This window comes from Impatiens glandulifera, unplaced genomic scaffold, assembly GCF_907164915.1.
Source record: "Impatiens glandulifera unplaced genomic scaffold, dImpGla2.1, whole genome shotgun sequence".
Taxonomy (NCBI): domain Eukaryota; kingdom Viridiplantae; phylum Streptophyta; class Magnoliopsida; order Ericales; family Balsaminaceae; genus Impatiens; species Impatiens glandulifera.
The window spans coordinates 64,612-86,951 of NW_025919597.1; the positions used below are offsets into that span (position 1 = coordinate 64,612).

Consider the following 22,340-nt stretch of genomic DNA (forward strand, 5'->3'; position numbering starts at 1 on the left):
TTTTCTATCAATTTCTCCCTTTTTGATTATTTAGAATAAATATTCAAAACTTGTAATGTGTGGCCGGTTTGAAAATTAACTTACTTAATTTTTCTATCAATTTTTTCTTTTTGATTATTTAGAATAAATATTCAAAACTTGTAATGTGTGGCCGGTTTGAAAATTAACTTACTTAATTTTTCTATCAATTTCTTCCTTTTTGATTATTTAGAATAAATATTCAAAACTTGTAATGTGTGGCCGGTTTGAAAATTAACTTACTTAATTTTTCTATCAATTTCTCCCTTTTTGATTATTTAGAATAAATATTCAAAACTTGTAATGTGTGGCCGGTTTGAAAAACTTGTTTAGCGATTTGATTATTTTCTGTTTGAAGAAAATGTTTCAAAAACATGTGTTTGATTTTCCAAAAAGGTATGTGGAAACTAACAGAGAAAAATATAATAAAATAACCAAGTTCTGAAACATAGTGAGACATAAATTGTTTTGAAAGAAATAAAGAAAAAGACTAAGGCTTGGATGGTCCTCCCTTTTCAAGATCTTTCTCCAGTTCTTTTTCAAGCCGTCTTCTTTCGTCCTCTTCCCTTGCCCTCCACTCCCTGTCGTGTCTTTCAGCGTCAATCAGCATTCCGGCCCATACACTTGAGATGCCGGGAGTCTTTTTGCCAAATCCAAAACCGGCACAAATTGGTTTTGAAGAATGAGGCGGTGGAGCAAAAATTGGTCTGGGGCTTGGGGTTGCGGTTGAACTCTCAATTGTCCTCTTCTTGCGCCGGTTGAGTTCGTCGATGTCCTCTTCTTCTTCTTCATCAAGAGGTTGCGCATTCAGCCCGACTGGTTCAGTTGTTCTTTGGCTGCTTCGTTCTGCCCGCTTGATTACCTTTGCAACCGCGCTCCGTTTCTTCTTGTTTCTTGTGTTCATTGAATGGGACGGTTGAGCCGGTGGGGGTTCCTGGATATCTCCCTGTTCTTCCTCGTTGCATTTCTGGGCAAACTCATAATCTTTGTCCTCAATTTCCTTCTGCAACCGTTCCCTTTCTCTTTCTTCATCTTGCAGCCTCTTAGCGGTTTCAGCATCAGACTCGATTTGCTCTTGAGTCTTGCTGACTTGGAGTTTTGACATCTCCCCAATTTGAAGAGCCATTGCCTGCAGCATATCTAACAGTGGAGCGGTTGCGGTTTGAATGGACTCTGCGATCAGGGATTTGACTGAGGTTTGCACAGCCTCATCTATCATGGACTTGATAGATGTTTGAACGGTGTTTGCTATTTCGGTTTGTACAAATCCCCGTATAGTGTTTGACAGATTAACTTCAACCGTTGCAATCCTCTCATCGGTTGCGGTTTTATAACATCCAAGACATGAATCAATGGTATAAATCACCGCCTGCTTCATTTGATCGATTTCCGGAACCTTAGCGGTTTGAGAAGAGTCTTGTTCCAGATTCTCCGCTGTTATAGATGACTCCCCGACCACATAGAATGGCTTACTTTGATGTAGATCGGTGTTATTGAGTTGGTTTCGGCAGCCTTTCCTCCATTGTGTATCAAGATGGTCGAGACTTTGTGTGAGCTTTTCTCGCACCGCATGGAACCGTTCAGTCATTCTCATTTCGATCGAGGTTAGCGTCGCTCCTTCAGCTCTTTTCAATGCATCCTCCACTTCTTGTAACCGAGCATATTCAATAATTACCGCGGTTTTGCTGAAGGCGGGTTGGATAAGATTGGTGTGAGCTAACTTGAGGGTCATTTCTTCCAGCTTGATGAGTCTATCCCAATGCTTGTCGCCGCTCAATCCTGGAGCCATATCGAATATCTTTGTTTCACAACGGAGCTTTACCCACATGAGGTATGGTGCTATCGCATCACCGACACCCTTGTTCATGTCCCTGAGAAGTTCCTCGAATACTTCATCTTCTTGTTCTGCGGTAAAAGGGACCTCGTCCCCGGTTATGACTTCTGGTTGAGGGCCGGTTTGAAGAGTACCTTCCGCTGAATCTTCAACAAGGACTTCTTTTCCTTTGTTGACCTGAACAGACCCTTCAGGTATGAATGCTGAGTCGGATGGCCCATCTTGAGCCGATTGGTTTATTGTGTTATCTGGAACTGACTTGTCCCCCACGAAACCGGATGGTTCCTGTTCTTCAAAATTACCTTCCTGAGCGGAGGTGTAATGTCTGCGGTTTTGGCCGTTTCTTCGACCGGTTGAACTTCACTCTGATCGGCTATCTCAACCTGATCAACTGATTTACGACGACTTGACACATCGTCTTCGGTTTCCCTTGCAATGTCTTGGATAACGTCCTCAATGGCTTCAGAGGTATTTAAGCCCACGTCGGCTATTACCTCTTCGATTCTTTTGCTTGGAGACTTGGAGGTTTCAGAGTGTATACTAACCTATGCTTCCTCCTTTGAAGCTAACTCGGTTTTCTGGCTCCCCGAGGGTTCGGTTTGCCTTGGTGAGTGAGAAAGAACATGAATAGGAATAACGGTGTTGATAGGAATGGGTTGAAAAACGTCTCCGGTTCTCTCTGGTGGATTATCCGAGGATAGGGTTTTCTCGGAGTCCGCCGGTTTGTTGGAACTCTTCCTTGTAGTCGACTTCTTCCTTTCCTTCGGTTCTTGTGTGGCTTCGGTTTCAACCGCCTTTCTCTTCTGTTTGGAAACTTCTTCAGCCGGAGCGGAAGAACTGGTTCCCTTGGACGACTTTGTTCTGGAGGTCTCTGGCTTGACCGCTTTCTCCGACCTCTCAATCATTGACTCTGAGTTGAGAATATTGTTTTGTGGGAGCGGTTCTCCTTCGCCGAGATCGAACTTGAGAAACTTAAGGATTTTAACAATCTGCATTGCGAAGGCCTGAACCCGGCCATCCTTCTTAATCACCATTTGGCAGAATTCTTCGAAGATAACGAATCCCCAATCCACCTTGTCACCGCGGACAATGGCCATCAACATTTTGAGCTTGAGTTTCGTCAGGTTGTCGAAGTTACCTCCTCTTCCCTGAAGTGAGCGGGCGATGATGTTCAGCAACCACCTGAACTCCGGTTTTAGCTTATTCTTTCGGTTGGAGTGAATCACCAGATCCTGATCTGAAAACGATATTACCAACCGGACAGCGTTTGATTCTGCAGCGGTCAGGTCAGTTTTGAGATCCAAACCGGTGTTGGGCAAACCGAGGGCTTCAGCAAATAGCTCTTCGGTGATCAGAATGTTCTTCCCATTGACGTTGGCAGAGATCTTCCTCTTTGTGAGCGTCGCCGTCGCTAGAAACTCCGTCACCGCCGCCGGATAAACAGTTAATGGACCAGATAGAAACTCCTCCAACCCAGAATCTCTTAGAGATTGAAGAATAGCCTTGTTTTTATCATCGGCGTGTTCATCAATATCCACGAAATCAACTTGCAACATCCATTGGAAGGGAGCTTTGCTTAGATCCATGATAGATTTTTGAGAAGAAAAGAAATGAAGAACGATGATGATCGGAGAGTAGAAAGCTCTTGAAGATTTGGAAATTTTAGAGAGAGAAAGCACATGTGTCGAGTGGGATGGTTAGAACTTATATAGATGACGGTTCCGAACGGTTGGAAGATGAACCGTCGCTTGATGTTTTGGCGCCAAATTTCCCTCAAAAAGTTACTGCAGTAACTTTCGGCGGTAAAAGCGGAGAATCAATGGGCGGTAAATTTTGGGAGGTAAAACCGTGGGCGGGAAATTTTCGGACTTTTCATCTTTGCTTGTGATTCCGGTTTTACTTGAGGACTTGTTAACCGGAAGTTTCGGTTAACATTTGAGGTTTTGTGTTTAAATTTACAAGCCGGAAGGAAAGATATGAATGAAAACCGGAGACTTTTAAAATTAAACATTTCATAAATTATAAGAGTGAACATTGGGCGGTTTTGGTCGTACAACAAAATGACCAAAAACCGGAAAGAAAAATAGACAGCCTAGTTGTCTTTAAACCAGTCCCCCTCCACCATTCTTTCGTACCAGTTGTTCACGGTGTTTTCAGGTGTCCGTTCCTCAATCCTTGATATCCATCTCTCCAGCATGGGTATGGTGATGGTATTGGACGGTCCGACCGGAACACCGGGTTCAAGGTGACGGCGCTTAGCCATCAGAAACCGGGTGATTTGAGGGGCGAAACTGGTCCTTCCCCTTGAAGCGGTTATGAGCGACTTCAGGTTGTTGAAGAGATAGGTTGCCCAATTGATTGAGGAGTTGCGGATGATGGCTATCATGATGTCGAATGCCTCCCGGTTGTAGTTCTGGTTTGGCATTCGGCCCATGATAGACCATTGAACCAAGTCATGCAGGACTTGGTAGTGAGGAGCAAGTTTCTCTTTCTTCCCAAAGTCCTTGATCGGAGCGTTGGAAGAGGAGAAGATCTGGAAAAAATCTTCCTTAGCCGGCAGGAATGGCGTCGGAAAGTCTGAAAAGCCTTCGGTTGGAATGTGAAAGAAGTTGACAAATTCTTCTTCGGTAAACCGAAGGAATTGGCCGTCGATGATGGTGCGGATGCTGCCATCATCTAGAATATGACCATTGTTGAAGAACTCGCACACCTCCTCCACAAGGATAGTGTATGATCCTTTGAGAAAGCCTTGGAGCCCCGATTCTATGATCGGTTGGAAGATGCAGTCATGATATCTGCAGTCTTTGACATCTTCGAAGTCGACGATGAGGGTGTTTCTGAGTTCAGCAGACATTGTGAGAGAGGTTTTCGAAAGATTTTCTGAACTTTCAAGCTTTAGAGAGAAGGAATACAGGAAGCGTGTTTTGAAAGTGGAGAGTTGAGTCCCCTTTTATAACTTGGAACGGTTGAGAGCATTTAATGAAAATATTTGAAAAATCTAGCCGTTTATGTCTAGTCATTAATGACTTTGTGAGTTTTCAAGAGAATAAAGACATGTCTTGTCGAATCAAGTCAGGCATGCTCATTGAGAATGAAGATTTCTGTTTCCAAGAGTGATTCGATTTGATTTTGATACGGCACATTAAATGTTTGATCATTTATGATTTTTGGATTTTAGATTAAAAGAGGAAGGGAATATGCTTCATTAATTGAGGTACAAAACCGGTAGTACAACACAATTACCGGTTTTGGAAAAAGAAATGAAATAAGATAGAGGAAAAAACAAGCTAGACGTTAGATGATTCAGCCGCTTGATTTCTTCTAGCCTTGACTGCTTCCCACCGGTCGACCATCTCTTGTATTCTTTCCTTGGTGAGCACATGCCTTGGATAGAGGGTTACGAATGGTCCGGAGTGGATGTCCAGACTTGCACAAAAACCGCTCAGCTGAGGAGCGTAGCCGGTTTTGTTGGAGAGGAGCATCTTCTTCAGGTTGCTGAAGATGATCCAGGACCAGTTAACCGGTGTCCCAACCGTTACAGCAATCATCATCTCGAAAAGCCTTTGGGTGTAATAGTAGCTTTTCTCTCTGCCCAAGATGGACTTTCCCAGAATCTCACAGAGAAGCTGGTACTTATGAGAGAGTTGGCTTTTAGCACCCCAGGGTCTAACCGGGATGTCAGATCCTGAGAACCGACGACACATTTCTTTCATGGTCACCGGGGAATAGGTTAAGTCGGTTACCCCTTCAGTGGGCAAACCGCAGTATACAGCGAAATCCGTCTCGCTAAATAGAAATTTCTGACCGTAGACTTGTGCAACGATTATGTCTCGATGCACTTCCTTTGCGGTCTGGAAGAATTCTTCGACTACTAGGTAGTCGAGAATGAATCTGTTTTCAAGGAAGCTTCTTAGCCCGCTTCTTTCGACGGCTAAGAACATTTCTTTAACTTCGTGATCTTCATATTGGTAGATTGAGTTAAAATCTGCCAATAGAATCTTCTTTGCTAGAGAGTTGGAGTTCATGTTCTTGAGAGAGAATGTTTAGCTCAATACTGATACTTGTGAATAGTAATCTTGTGAAGATTTGTGAAGGTTTAAGGGTGGTTTATATAGCCAGGGGTTCGGCTAGATTAATAGGTTTAAGCATGCTTGATGATGTCATCAGTTATTTAATAGGCTTTAACTTGTTGAAGTAAATAATGTTTATTTCCAAGGCAAAATCTAATTATTACCAAGATATTAATGATGACAAATATCTATTGACAAGATGTGAGTCTCCCCTTCTTGATGATGGACACATGTCGTCATCTTGATCGTGGTAGACTATTTTATTTATTACAGGTTTCATTTTTTTTTAAAAATATGCATGAAAACTCAGTCAGTCATCTCAGGTTAACCGGAGAAGTTCATTCCATCAGACTAGAATGCATTTGTACCAAGCGGTTTTCCATGACCGGTTTTAGTAGGATGTATTGTTCCGATTGTGAAGAGATGTTGATTTATGTCAACATTTGTTCAACTTTGGATTTATTATATCCACTTCAACCTGGTTATTTCAACTGTATAGTAAGTATACATGTGATTTGAATTTATGAATTAATCGGGCATAACCGGAGACTTCCTCCTGGTTAGCACTTTTGAATTATTAATGGCCTATTTGAATATGGTTTGAGAAGCGAGAGCTTCTCCCTGAACACATATCCCGGTTCTATACATGCATAATCATGATATGAGTTGATTAAGATTGGTAAGTCCCAAAATATTTCGGAAGTGAGAAAACTTAGCTTCCTGTAGCGGTTTCGTGAATATATCCGCTACTTGTTGCTCGGTCGAGACATATTCCAGCCGGATGTGTTTCTCCTGAACGTGCTCCCGGATGAAATGATGTCTTATATCGATATGCTTTGTTCTTGAGTGCAACACCGGATTGTATGTAATCGCTATAGCGCTGGTGTTGTCACAGAAGATTGGAGATTCCTTGGCTTCTATCCCGAAGTCCCTTAGTTGCTGTTGGATCCAGAGAAGTTGTGCACAGCAGCTTCCAGCCGCTATGTACTCTGCCTCTGCGGTTGATGTTGCAACAGACGTTTGTTTCTTGCTGCTCCAAGTGACTAACCGGTCACCTAGGAACTGGCAGGTTCCACTTGTGCTCTTTCTATCAATCTTACATCCTGCGTAACTAGGGTTGTAAACGAATCGAATCGAAGCGAATATTACTGTATTCGATTCATATTCGTGAAACTATTCGAATATTCGTATTCGTATTCGAAATTTTTTCGAATAATTAATGTGATTCGTATTCGATTTGAAATTGATATTCGTATTATTCGATTCGATTCGAGTATTCGATTCGATTTTTTTTAAAACATATTTTATACAATTTATTCGAAAATTTGAAAATTAATATTTTTACATAATATATAACAATATTCAATAAAATTACCTAATAAAAATTAAATAATAATGTTCAAATTACGATTTCAATATTCAATTCCCAATACAATGCAAGCCATTAATTAAAACTTCCGCGTAACATAACATAAACAATAGTTATCAAAAGAACATTTCATTAAAGTGGTTTGTAAATCAATATTCGAATCCTTCATGGCTTGCAAATCAAGTGGTTTGCAAATGACATTGATCGGTTGTTCTTGCTCCTAAACAAAAATAAAAATCAATTAAAAATTTATTTATTTATGAAAACATGCATATAACTCAAATAAATTATAAAATAAATAGAGAACTCACATATGTCATAAGGGTTTTCTTGATCCCATGAATTTGACGAACCCAATCTGCTCCACAAATCAACACTTGTACCATATCAGATGTTAACCTTGATCGATAAGGATCCAACACTCGCGTTCCTGCACTAAATGTAGCCTCTGATGCCACTGTACTAATAGGGATAGCTAGAACATCACGAGCTAACTTGGATAGAATTTTAAACTTTAATTCTTGAGATTTCCACCAAGCCAAGGCATCAAACTGTACACTTGTATCCTCGTCTTGAGTTCTAAAAACCCCTTCCTCCAAGTAAATATCCAAATCCGACTTTAGAGGATCATGAACCTCAACAGTATCCAAATACCGATCAAACATAGAAAAACCAGAAGGCACAAATTTTTCTTTAGACGTGGAGTTCGCACATGTAGAAGAACATTGTACTGAAGTAGTAGACTTTCGGGATCTTGATTGATCAACTTCAACATACTCAAAGAACAAGTTATATAATGCTTCTCGAACCTTCATCACATTTGTAAGTGCTTCAACCTTACTATATATGTTACCGAAAGCAAAATCAACCAACCTCATTTTGAACCTAGGGTCTAGTATCGCTCCAATTTCCATCAAAAGATTGCATTCTCCCCAATATTTGTCAAATTTCTCCTTCATCTTTTTTATCATCACTCGAATAAACTCATCAACATGATTTTCTTTTTCATTCAATACATGCTTGACTCTCCAAATAACAGCAAGATAAACATTTGAAGTAGGATAATCAACTCCAGAAATTACATTAGTCGCTTCATAAAAAACCTCTAAAATATCAATAACATCCTTCACTTTTTTCCAATCATCAGGACTAGGACAATGACGATAAAAAAGTTCACCCTCTTTAAATATAGGAAATGCATCCTTAACTCTATATGCCTCAACTAACATCTCATATGTAGAATTCCAACGAGTTGGACAATCAATGATCAATTTTTTTACTTGGATTCCTAAATGATGCACAACATCTGAGAATTTTCTCAACCTAGACTCTGATTGGTTAATAAATCGCACACTCTTTTTGACATCATCAATAATATTTTGAATCTCAGAAAGACCATCTTGAACAACAAGGTTCAATATATGTGCAGTACACCGAACATGAAACAACTTACCTTCTAATGGCAACTTACGACTCTTAGAGAATGTTTCTTTAGCAATTCGAATTGCTGAATCATTGTTCGAGGCATTGTCCACAGAGATAGTGAAGACTTTATGCTCTATCCCCCAATCTTTTGTACACTTCATAAGCCCATTAAAGATATCATGACCTGAATACCAAATAAACAAATCAAATTACTAAACAATAAATATAATGCAAGAAAAATTTTAATTATAAAAAATAAATTTACCAGCATGTGGAGGAGGTAGAGGTATGAAGCTAAGAAGTCGTTTGTGAAGGTTCCAATTTGAATCAACAAAGTGACCAGTGACACACATATAAGAAATCTTTTGCACCTTTGACTTCCAAATGTCAGTGGTTAAGGAAATCTTATTGATGTCTCTCAACGCCAATTGTAATTTTTTCTTCTCTATGTCATATACATTAATGACATCTTTCTTTGTCGTGGCACGAGAAATCTTTTCAAATAGGGGTTGGTTGATACTCAACATGAAAGTAAAACCAAAACTTTCTACAACATTAAACGGTTGCTCATTCATTAAAATCCAATGGGCAATGGCCTCTCTTTGCTTCATATGATCATATTTACCATCTGACAAAGGATTCATCTCAAACTTAGATTTGATAGGCTGAAATTGCAATGTCTTTTGTTTTTCAGTGTGCATTTTCTTTTGCACGCACCTCTTCAAGTGATTCCAAAGATGACTTGTTGTACCGCTAGTTGGCCTAGAAAGAAGACTTTTGCAATATATACATTGGTACTTAAAATTTTCATCATTTCCAATCACTTCAATGAATTCGGTATGAGCTTTAGAAACTTTCTTTCTCTTTTTCTTTTCAAAATGCCCCTTATCTTCCTCAACTTCATCATCTTTACCATCTTCCACATTTTTACCTTCTTCCTCAACTTCATCATCTTTACCTTCTTTCTTATCTTTCTCCTCATCAACATTCACATTCTCAATTCGCAAGGCACCATCAAATTCATCATCATTTATCTCGATCATAGTAACGTCGACTGGAGAAGAGAAGAGATGAGATGGAGGCAGTGGTAGGTTTTGAGTGATTAGCAGCAGAATGACTAGATGTGAATTTTAAGTTTTCAACCAAAGAAATATATATATATATATATACTAGGGTTTTAGAATAAATAATATTTACAAAATTAAAATTAATAAAATGGTATATATATAATATAATATATATATATATATATAATATAATATATATATAATATATAATATATATTTATATATAATATAATATATATATATAATATAATATAATATATATATATGTAATAGAATATATATATATAATAAAATATTTAATCGAATATTAGCGAATACCGAATCGAATATCTAGATTTTGTATTCGTATTCGTTTATTAGTCGAATCGAATCGAATATTTTTATTCGAATTCGAATCACAAAATTACGAATACGAATATTAAAATTCGAATACGAATACCGAATCGAATCAAAAGTATTTGATTCATTTACAACCCTATGCGTAATCGGCGTCTGAGTAGCTTATAAGATTGAAGCTTGAGTCTTTTGGGTACCAAAGTCCCACTTCTTGAGTTCCCTTCAGATATTTTAGGATTCTTTTGGCCGCCGTATAGTGTGATTGCTTTGGATTTGCTTGGAATCTTCCGCATACTCCAACCGCAAACAGAATGACAGGTCGGCTGTCTGTTAGATATAGCAATGACCCGATCATTCCTCGATATGCTGTGATGTCAACGGCTTGACCAACATCATCTTTGTCCAGCTTTACGGAAGGACTCATTGGCGTGGCCGCTTCTGCGCATGTATCCATTCCAAATTTATTCAGCAGTTCGGCTGTATACTTCGGTTGACTTATGAATGTTCCGGCTTCAATCTGCTTAACCTGAAGTCCTAGAAAGAAACTCAATTCTCCCATCATACTCATTTGAAATCTATCAGTCATCATTTTTGAAAACTTGTCACATAACTTTGGATCGGTTGATCCGAATATAATATCATCGACATAAATCTGAACAAGTAATATTTGTTCCTTCCTTTCAAATTTGAAAAGTGTTTTGTCTACCGAACCTATTGTGAATTTGTGATCAAATAAAAATTGTGTCAATGTATCATACCAAGCTCTTGGAGCTTGTTTCAAACCGTAAAGGGCTTTGTTCAGCCGGTAAACGTGATTTTCGTGTTCTGGATTTTTGAAACCTGGAGGTTGATTAACATATACCTCTTCATTTACTTTACCGTTTAGAAAAGCACTCTTAACATCCATTTGAAAAACTTTGAAATTTTTAAAGGCTGCGTATGCTAAAAATATTCTAATGGCCTCAAGTCTAGCTACAGGGGCAAATGATTCTTCAAAATCAACGCCTTCTTCCTGTTTATAGCCTTGAGCCACTAACCGGGCTTTGTTCCTCGTAACTAAACCGTCTTCATTGAGTTTATTTCTGAATACCCATCGTGTTCCTATAACCGGTTTGTTTTTCGGTCTAGGGACTAGGTACCAGACTTTATTTCTCTCAAACTCGTTTAGTTCCTCTTGCATTGCTAAGATCCAATCTGGATCTGACAATGCTTCATCTACCTTTTTCGGCTCAATTTGTGATATGAAAGCTGAGTTTTCATAGTGACCCAAATTCTATTGCCTAGTTCGGACGGGTGAGGATATGTTACCTATTACTAGTTCAAGAGGATGATTTTTGTTCCTTCTAAGGTTAATCCGAGACGTGTCTATCAAGCTTTCGGTTGGCTGATCAAGGTTAGACTGATCGGTAGGTTGAACAGAGTCAGACCGACCGATTTCTTCAGTAGAAACTGAAGCTTCAACTTTCCGCGGTAAAGCAGCTTGATCAGGCTGAGTTTCAGCATCAACCGCTTGGTCCTTGACAAAACGTCTAAAAACCGGAACCTCGTCTTCATCATCAGAATAGATATTAAAATTGTCCATTCTGTTGTGAAGATCGAAGGGTAATGCAGTGTTTCGTTCAACCGATTCATCGAAAACAACGTGTGCGGTTTCTTCAACTGTTAAAGTCCTAGTATTGTATATTCTGTAGGCTTTACTCACAGCTGAATATCCCAACATTATTCCCTCATCGGATTTAGCATCAAAAGAGGTCAAGTAATTCTTGCCGTTATTGTGAACAAAACATTTGCTACCAAAAATTCGAAAATACCGTACGCTTGGAATTTGATCAAAGTAAATTTCAAAAGGAGTTTTAGAAAATCGTTTAGTTACTAAAGATCGATTTTGTGTAAAGCATGCGGTATAGATAGCTTCAGCCCAAAACTTTTGAGCAATACCCGAATCAGCTATCATCGACCTTGCGGCTTCCTTGAGAGTTCGGTTTCTTCTCTCAGCCAAGCCGTTTTGTTGAGTAGTTCTGGCACTAGACAACTCATGTCTAATACCGGAATCATCAAGAAAAGTAGTTAAATTACTGTTTATAAATTCAGTTCCTCTATCACTTCTGATTTTGTTCACTCGAATAGATTTTTCATTTTGTATTCTCAAAATCAGTTTTATTAGGTTTTGAGTTGCTTGGCTTTTAGAAGCTAGAAAAGTAACCCAAGTATATTTAGAGTAATCATCAATAACTACCATGGTATAATGCATGCCTCCTAAACTAGTTACTTTAACCGGACCAAACAGATCCATATGCAAGAGTTCTAAGCATCGTTCAGATTGATAGTTTCCTTTACTTTTGAAAGATGATTTTACTTGTTTGCCCATTTGACATGCAGCACATACTTTATCTTTTGAGAATTTAACGTTTGGAAAACCGTGAACTAGTTCCTTGGAACATATGAAGTTGATCGTTTTGAAATTCAAGTGATTTAACCGTTTATGCCAAAGCCAGTTTGGGTCATTTCCGGCTATCATACACACAGGTTTTTCAAAATCAGTTTTCCAATTGACTTTGTAAATATTTCCCATCCGGTTACCGGTTAAAAGAATGTCATTATCCTGATTTTTGACTAAACATGAGTTTTTATGAAATTCAACTTTGTAACCCACATCACACATTTGACTTATACTTAACAGGTTAAAGCGTAGTTCTTCTACCAGCAATACATTACTTATGGATAAATTACCATGGACAATCTTACCCTTGCCCACGGTTTTACCTTTCGAGTTGTCCCCGAATGTGATGATTGCTCCGGTTTCGTACTTGATGTCGGTTAGTAGCTCTTTGTTTCCGGTCATATGCCTTGAACATCCGCTGTCCAAGTACCATTCTGAATTCTTTAGCCGGTTGCTCCTCCTCACCTGCAACAAACAATTATTTACACCTTTCTGGTACCCACATTCAGTTGGGTCCATGGTTGATTAGTCCCTTTGGGATCCAGACTTGAATAAGTCGGATCACCTTCCCGGTATCTGCCTTATGTTGTGATGAGTTTCTTTGATGTCGAGTTTTATTTGGTTTATTCGGTTTCCGGTTGACCTTCTTTCTCTCAGGATGAAGCCATTTTTGTGATTCAGTAGGACTTACATACTTAAGTGTTTCTTCCGGTTTTAAGTGTTTTTCGGTTTTTGAACTCTTGACAAATCTTATGAATGGAAGGTTGTCTTTCGTGAGTTTCATCCCGTTAGGTTGTTTTGATTCGTTTTGTTTATTTGGTTCGTAACCGATACCATATCTACACTTAGGGTGTCTTTTATAGTTACACATTTGTTTTACAGCTTGACGTGATCTCTCCCACGCAACCGCTCGTTCATCGGTTTCGGTTACCGGTTGAACTATCTTCTCATTATCGGAGAATAGTTCATCCGGTTCATACATTTCGATTTCACATGTTTTATCATATACAATTTTTGATTGTTCGGTTTTAGATTCGAGCGAAGTCGGTATGTACGCAGATATGTTTCTGAACTCAGCAACCATTTCGTTGAGTGTAGAAATCAAATCTTCTTTGGTAAACTCGTCAGAAGAGAAATCAAATACCTCTTCGTCGTTTTCCATGAAGCAGGTTACTTTCTCTTCACCGTCTTCATTATCGGAGTATGCCCACTCGCTTCCGCCGTAGGATGCAATGAGCGCCTTCTGAATCTCCTTTCCTTCGTCTGCATGCTGATCATCGTTTCTCCGATAGTTATTTCCCTGGTAGTTGTTTCCCTGGTACCGGTTGCCTTGATAGTTGTTCCACTGATAGTTGTTTCCCAGATAGTTTCCTTCCGGTTTTCTATCGTCTCTCCTTGGTTTTCTACATTCTGACCTGAAATGTCCAAAACCGTCACAGTTATAACATCTTTTATTTGATTTGTCTACATAATTATAATTAAAATCATTGTTAGATGGTGACTGGCTCTTCTTCATGGATTTCCCGAATTTCTGAGCTAGCATCGCCATCACATCTTTAGTGATCTAATCGGTGCTCTTGACTGGAGCCGGAACGGTTGATTCTTGGACCGCCGGTTCCACCGATGTAACCAAAGCTCTGGTTGCGGTTGATGTGGATGCTTCGTCTTCGATCCGAGACTTGATCTCAAACTCGTAGGCTTTTAGATCCTCGAACACATCATGCAACTTCATCTGCCCGAGGGTGCTTGATTCCCTCATCACCATGGTCTTGATATCCCAGGTGCTTGGCAGAGATCTTAAGGCCTTTATGATTACTTCTCGGTTGTCATACTTCTTTCCGAGTGTTTGAAGCTCGTTGACTACACTAGTGAACCGGTTGCTGAATTCCTTCATGTTTTCCCCCGGTTTCATCCTGATGTTTTCATATTTCTGTGTAGCCACCAAGATTTTGTTCTCCTTAGTTCTTTCGTTTCCCTCATGGATCTGAATGATCGTTTCCCAGGCTTCCTTTGCATTTTCGCACTCTGATATTTTGTTCAAGGTGTTATCATCTATAGCCTTGTAGATGTGCCTCATGCAATGGTTGTCCAGGTTACTCCGTCTTCGATCTTCATTCGTCCATTGGTCTGCCTCCTTGTTGATCTTGATCGGTCCTTCTTTCAGGACTCGGCTCATCTCATCATCTAACGTAATCAGATGTAGATACATCTGTTTCTTCCAACTGCTAAACGCTTCGCTGTTTAGCATTGGCGGCTTGTCGCTGTGGGTCATGCTTCCCATCTTCTTTGGTTGCTTGAGTGCTAAGAACCTCGCTCTGATACCACTTGTTAGGATCGGGGACGCCCTTGGAGGACCGGGGTGTTTCCGGTTTCAGGAAGGGTGGCCGCTTACAACACACAACAGTCTTTGGTGATAGTCCAGTTAAAGACTATGACCGTTCTCAGCACTTCGCAAACTGTCACAGACTCTTGAACCGGGTTCAAGGGCGGAAATGTCTGTTTCAGTCTGAAGTAACGTATGCGACTTAGATGATGTTTTTAGAAGGAGTAGGTTTTAGATATGTGAGTGGACCGTTTTTCGGAGTGAGATTGATTTTGGTTCGGTTAGATTCAGTGAATAAGCGGGAAATAAAGAAAAAGACACAAGACAGGATTTTTTATGGATGATCGGAGCAAACCCTCCTACGCCACCCCTTCTTCTCAGGTTATGAGAAGGATCTCCACTAACTTTCAACGTTACAATAATAACACTTTCGGTCGAGCCCAACTCGCTACTCGCCGGATACACCAACTCACTCTTGATGTAATACACAACACAGTACAAACACACATAGACAAAGCTTCCGGTTTATGACACACCAGTTTTGGATCGTTCGTAGGATTTTATCTCTCTAAGATTTTGTAACTTATCGCTTGCTTTCGTATTTTCGTGTTCGCTTAGATGCTTGGAAAAATTTCTTCCTTGGCTTCTATTTATATGAAAAATATGACAACGGTCATATTTTCTCTCTCCAGGAGATTGGCCGCTGGAAACCGGTAATGATCAATAGGCTTGCACAGATCAATTTGGACACATGGCAGACATGCACTTAGCCGGTTTGCATTTTGGACACATGGCAGACATGCACTTAACCGATTTGCATTTTGGACACATGGCAGCTCTTACATATTCCCAAGGAATATTGTAATAATTATCTTGCCCCATGCCTGATTTCTTCTCTTACATATTCCCAAGGAATATTTTATTTGTCTTAACACGTCTTCAAGATATTCATATCTTTTGAATAATTTGCCCGTTGCAACTCAGCTGGTCATGAACTTGAACCGTTCCGGATTTCTGCACAAGGATTTCATCTAAAACCTGAGAGTATTTATTAGCCAGAGCTGAGGGCAATTAATGACCGGAGCGGCTGCATTTAATCAACCGGAGCATTTATGACTAGAGCGACTACATTTAATCAACCGGAATATTTATGACCGAGCGGCTGCATTTAATCGACCGGAACATTTATGACTAGAGCGGCTCATTTAATAACCGGAGCATTTATTACCGAAACTCATTTATGACCGGCCATGCTATATTAAGTGTCGGTTGACCGATCCGGTTTGACCGGAGCCTTCTTTCATTAAATGTCTGTTTGACCGATCTCTTAACTGAACTCCGGTTGACCAACCGGCTGACTGAACTCTCCGGTTGACTGAACCGATTTGACCGAAGCTTTTTACTTCAAACCGAAAGCTTAGTTTCCCTGAAATAGCAAAACTTTAAATATTATTTGCAACTAGTGAGATTTGATCCCTAGTCACCTGTGTGACAGGCAGATGTGTTTACCACTACGCTACAACAGCTTCTTGTTATATTTAAACCAATTAATATACTTGATATAATTTAGCGGTTTAACATATATATTTGAACTTAGTTTTATCTATTCATTAAATTTTCATAAGTTATAACAATTATTTTCTAACAAATGGTTATGTAATAATTAGACGGGTTGTCTAATTAGTGAAAGTTAGACGTGAGTCTAACTCCTTCAGATTAGTCTGAGGTAGAACCGGAATTAGACGTGGCAGTCTAACTTAGTGGAGTTAGACGTGCCGGTTTAATGGTTATGTAATAATTAGACGGGTTGTCTAATTAGTGAAAGTTAGATGTGAGTCTAACTCCTTCAGATTAGTCTGAGGTAGAACTAGAATTAGACCTGGCAGTCTAACTCAGTGGAGTTAGACTTATCCGTCTAATGGTTATTGTAATTAGACGCGAGTCTAATTCTATTAGACCAGGCGGTCTAATAGACGTTCTCATTAAAAGGAGTTGACTTATTTCATTAGACTGATTTTCTCAAATCCGTCTAACTGAAATACGTCTAATGCTCTGTTTAAGCAGTACGCTTGAATCTAGCATTTCTCCTACCCACGTGCTATATCTGTACCCTACTCCTGCTCCACTTTCCAGTGAAGATTAGTACAACAGCTATATGCATCCAATTAAGGAATGCCACGTTAAAGAATTTTCCTCACATTACCCGTTTTGCAGGTACATCTCTAATGGAATATTCGGCGCACTACCAGTTCGGTACGGCCACGATCCTTGTGCTCAGAACCTGCTGTGTACAATGGAGGCTTTCCAATTGAAGAGCGCCACGTATCATTCTTAAAGATTCGACCGTTAGCTCCTGCTCAGTATTTAATCAATCCTAAGGACAACGGACGAAGCACGAACTTATCGATTCTTTCAAGCAATTGTACGAACAAGCATTCTGATTTTGCAGAGAGAGACTACTCAATCATCTTGCTTACTGAACTTATTCTGTGAAGCTTCTTTTTGATTGTACTGTGTGAATCGAGAGAGAGAGAGAGATCTAGAATCAAAACACCATTAGCTGAGTGATATTCTTCATCTTCTTGTAATTGAACAGAAAGTGTTCTGTTCAATAGTGAGCTAAGTGTGTGTGTAAACTGTATTTGATTCTCATCATATAGTGAATCCTTCCGGTGGTTGGAAGAAGGGGTGACGTAGGAGAGTTTCTCTGAACATCCATAAACAAATTGTTGTGTTCTTCATTTCTGTCATCTTTTCATATTTCATCTTGTGCTTCAAACCCAAGTAAATAATTCCGCCTTGAATCTGTTTCAAGTTTTTACAAAAGTCTGCGTAGAATAGAAAGAGATATTAATCCCTAACAGGATTTCTATCAAACCGTTTTTCATAAGTCTTTTTCATTAGCCAGACCCCCGTCTCTATTGATAAAGCCGATCCTATCAGGTGGTTTTGTACGTGGGAGGGTCAGGGCACGCCTACCACTTAATGAAAATGAACTTGAGATTCTAGTTAATTTTTTGGAATTACCTCAGATTCCTTTATATTTTTTGGAATTATCTAAACACCAGATGATGGGTTTAAATAATCCAACAAACAAAGAAAATGTAATGAATTAACAAATTTACTTACTTTTGTATATACTTTCATTTTTTTGAGACTAATAAACTATAGTGATTTTAATCTACATATGTTAACATCCAAAGTCTCCCAAATTTTTAAAGTTGTGGCACAACAACTATTATATCTATCAGGCGAGTTGAAGAAACTCAACATTGATCCTATGCCTATTTTTGAGGTCGGTATCCTGAATTTGATAGAGTTAGAAATGTACATAAAACATTTCAAAGTGAATGAAAAGGGTTGTGTAAATAGGAGAAATCCTTCAAATGTGGCAGTTGGGGACACTTTAGATAGTGAAGCCATTAAAATGAATAGTCCCCTAATTGAAGACCCTCCAAAGGCTACATATGCGGACAATGAAGATAGTCCACCACACTCTCTTACTTGGGATGATTTTAGTGAAGAATCTGAATATGATCAAGATGAGGGGGGATGCGTCAGTATTAAAGACTATCTGAAGAGGAAGATTAGAAAAATTTCGGTGCGCCTTCAATCCCCTTATATGAAAATCGTGGCCAATAAGTTGGGTAAAATAACAAAAAACCAACAACGATTGGCCGATTTTGTTTTTTATGAAGAACTCAATCAAAGGTAAGTAAAGACTTACTTAATGTAAAATAAGAAAGTAGTGTATGTTCTAAATTAATGTGTTTTGCATTGAGGTACTCTTCAATGGCTTACCCAATGTAACACATGCACTTTTTCAATTAATGAGAGAAGAAGAAGAACTTTCCAGTGAAGTAGTGGACGTTTGGGCCCATATTTTGAACACAAAATCTAGGAGGGTAGCAAGGCATGAAAAACGAACAATTTGTTTTTCTACAATATCCTATATAAGTGTTTCACTTGGTTTTGTGCTATGTATTATGCTCAATGTTCATGATATTGATAATTTAGCATTTATTTACAGGTTATGATGCAACATGATTACACATCATTTGAGTCTTCACTTAAGGAAGAGATGGTAAAGTATAAAATAATAGAAGAAGACATCAACAATACTGACCTTGTATGTAATCCCTTCAAATAATGAATTTCGTTTATGCTTATATGCAATGATATCTAATAATTCTTCGTTTTCTTCTTTTTATAGATATTCATACCGGTCATCCGCTCTAGGCATTACCATGCTATATGTGTAAATATGGATGTTAAGAAAATGGAAATACTAGACAATAGGGGACTTCCAAAAAGTATTACATTTAATGCTAAGTATACTGCCATAAGAGGATATATGAGTTATTTTGTTACTTTTCTGAGAGGTTTAAGCCGATCTGACTTAGATGATAAATTAAAATAAATGACATTTACGTGTCTAAAAATGCATTGGCAAAATGATATAAATATCACCTGTTGTGGAATTTATTGTATGAGACATATGGAAACTTATAGAGGAGATTGAACTAACTATAATATTTACATCACTAAGGACAATGTAAGTGTTAAACATATATTCTTCATTCACACTTTTTTTTATTGATTTCCTTATTCTTTTTCTTGTTGTTTTGAAGGCCTTAGAATCTTTGGTCACACTTAGGATAAAATACCTATACAGAATTCTTATGTCAGACCTGAATCTGAATAAGAGTAAATTAAAGAATTCACTTAGTTCAGAGTTGTATAAATGAATTTTAATTATTCTATTTCACATTATGCTGTTTTTTTTGTTATCATATTAATGCACTTATTGTTTATGCAGATAATCGTTTTATATATTGTTGTTGTTTGTTTTCTTATCATTCACTTATATGATAATATAAGACTGTAATAATCATGTAAAACCAGTAACAATCTAACGTAAAAACATTTATACCTTAATGTAAAATTATTTATTTCTTAATGTAACACCCACTAGAGAATTAAATAGAAGAAACATACACTACAAAGTGAAACAAACACTACCTAATGAAGCTCGCTTCACTTATAATTACAGCGCTGATAGTTTTGAAACAATCACTATCTAATGAAGCTTATTCACTACGTATTTTCATGTAAAACCATAATGTAAAAGCATTTATGAATTAATGAAATTAGCGATATCGAATGAAGATTGCTTCACTAGTTAGTTAAAGTTTTAAAAAAGATAGTTAAACAAGCGTTAACGAATGAAGATTGTTTCACTAGTTAGTTACAGTGCTACAAAAAGATGAAGCAAGCGCTATCGAATATAGATTGTTTCACTAGTTAATTATAGTGCTAAAAAAGATAGTTGAAACAAGTGCTATCGAATGAATATTGCTTTACTAGTTAGTTACAATGCTAAAATTTTAAAATATTTAAAATAAGCGCTAACCATGATGATTGCTTCACTATGTATATTCAAGCGCCAATTTTTTTGTCTAGTCACTTCAACTGTGATCATTTCATATCCATGCTCAGGCTGCAACAATATGTTGTCTGTAACCTTACAATCTTATCAATTTTCCAACCGTTATTTTAGTCCGAAATATGATATATATTTCAATTAATTTGTATTCATTATTTTATAATTTATATAATTATATATTAAATATATATATATATATTTAATAAAAATTAACATTAATTATATATAAATATATATATTAATTATAATTTATATGACATATTTTGATTAATGTAGTAATATATATATATATATATATATATATATATATATATATGTATATATATATATTGATTAATGTAGTAGAAAGTAACATTAATTTGATTACTGTAGTATTAATTATAATATCTCGTGCATTTGCACGAGTAATAATATAAAAAAAACCGTGAAAAAAATATTCCGTAAAATTTTTATGGACGGGTTAACCCACAATCCGACCCAATTATCCATTTACTCTCACATATATCTAAATTAACCACAGCTCTCGACCCGGCAATCCGGACACTTTAAAAATTAAGCATCATTATATATATATATAGAGAGAGATTAGTTAGTTAAAAAGTTGAACTTATATTGTTAAAATGTCACGCGTTTATCAAATTTTGGGTTGAATTTAAAATATAAAGTGTTATTAGCCTAGTTGGTTAAAAGGTTATACTTGTTTTTGTTAGGTTGCAAGTTCGAACCATACCTATAACATTTTTAATTTTATTTTTAACCGTTTTAAGTTTATGGCGGGTCAACCCACAATCCGATCCAAGTATCCATTTACTCTCACATATATCCAAATTAACCACAGCTCTCGACCCGGCAATCCGGACACTTTAAAAATTAAGCATCATTATATATATAGATTACTGTAGTATTAATTATAATTTATATAATTGATATATATTTATTAATTATAATTTATATGATATATTTCGAATAATTTAGTAAAAAAATATAACATTAATGTAAAACACATAGTAAAATTTTAAAATTAACACACATTAATGTAAAATGTGTCATACATTATTGTAAAATCATGATTATTATCAATGATAACCGGATTTAAGGATGAATTACATTCTATTAGCGTTTGATAGTTTTATCTGATAACAATATTATTAATAAACGAGGAAGATACTCTTTCCATATTCTTAAGATATATCACGTAATAGATCCTTATACATCAATCTTATCACATCTTAGAAAAAGAAAAGGGAAAAATATCAAACTTTTTAGTAAGTATTTACATTTTATTGTTCATTTAGGGAGATGGAGGCATCGATATTGAATATTACCTAAACAGTTATTTGGGTTACCTCTTGGATTACTTAAAACAAATTAAACAATGATCATTAGCAATCTTTAATATTGTTGTTAACAAAGCATAGTGGTGAATAATAAATTATGACATGTCTCAACAAGCTATTTCAATTGATGTTCATTGTTATTAGTATAATATAGAATAATATATTGGTGGGATATTATCACAACTAGCATGTATCATGTGCATTTGCACGAGTAATAATATAAAAAACCGTGAAAGAATATTACGGAAAAATATCTATATCATTTTTAATTTTATTTTTAACCGTTTTAAATTTATGAGTGGGTCAACCCACAATCCGACCCAAGTATCTATTTACTCTCACATATATTTATAATATAAAGTGTTATTAGCCTAATTGGTTAAATAGTTGTACTTATTTTGTTATGTTGCAAGTTCGAACCATACCTATAGTATTTTTAACCGTTTTAAGTTTATGGGCGGGTCAACCCACAATCCGACCCAAGTATCCATTTACTCTCACATATATATCCAAATTAACCACGGCTCTCAACCCGCCAATCCGGACACTTTAAAATTAAGCATCATTATATATATACAGAGATTATAAGCGTTTGAATTATTATAATATTAAACAATTTATTAAAAATTTAATTTTTATCAATGTATAAGCTAACCATTTTTATTCAATAATCAA

The 22,340-nt window shown here is 37.2% G+C and overlaps 1 protein-coding gene across 1 annotated transcript; it reads right to left on the minus strand.

Annotated features, from left to right (window-relative positions):
• Positions 1 to 7,578: 7,578 nt before the first annotated feature.
• On the minus strand, positions 7,579 to 9,759 carry LOC124918244 (zinc finger BED domain-containing protein RICESLEEPER 2-like). The gene is made up of 2 exons (XM_047458448.1): positions 8,977 to 9,759; positions 7,579 to 8,907 (listed from the first exon to the last, which is right to left on the minus strand). The coding sequence occupies exons 1-2, from the start codon at positions 9,757 to 9,759 to the stop codon at positions 7,579 to 7,581; spliced, it is 2,112 nt and encodes a 703-aa protein (XP_047314404.1).
• Between the last annotated feature and the right edge of the window lie 12,581 nt (positions 9,760 to 22,340).

Coding starts and splice junctions, on each gene's coding strand:
- LOC124918244 (XM_047458448.1), bottom strand. CDS start 9,759: ATGATCGAGATAAATGATGATGAATTTGATGGTGCCTTGCGAATTGAG. Junction 8,908..8,976: donor CTCCTCCACATGCTGGTAAA/TTTATTTTTTAT, acceptor TTGTTTATTTGG/TATTCAGGTCATGATATCTT.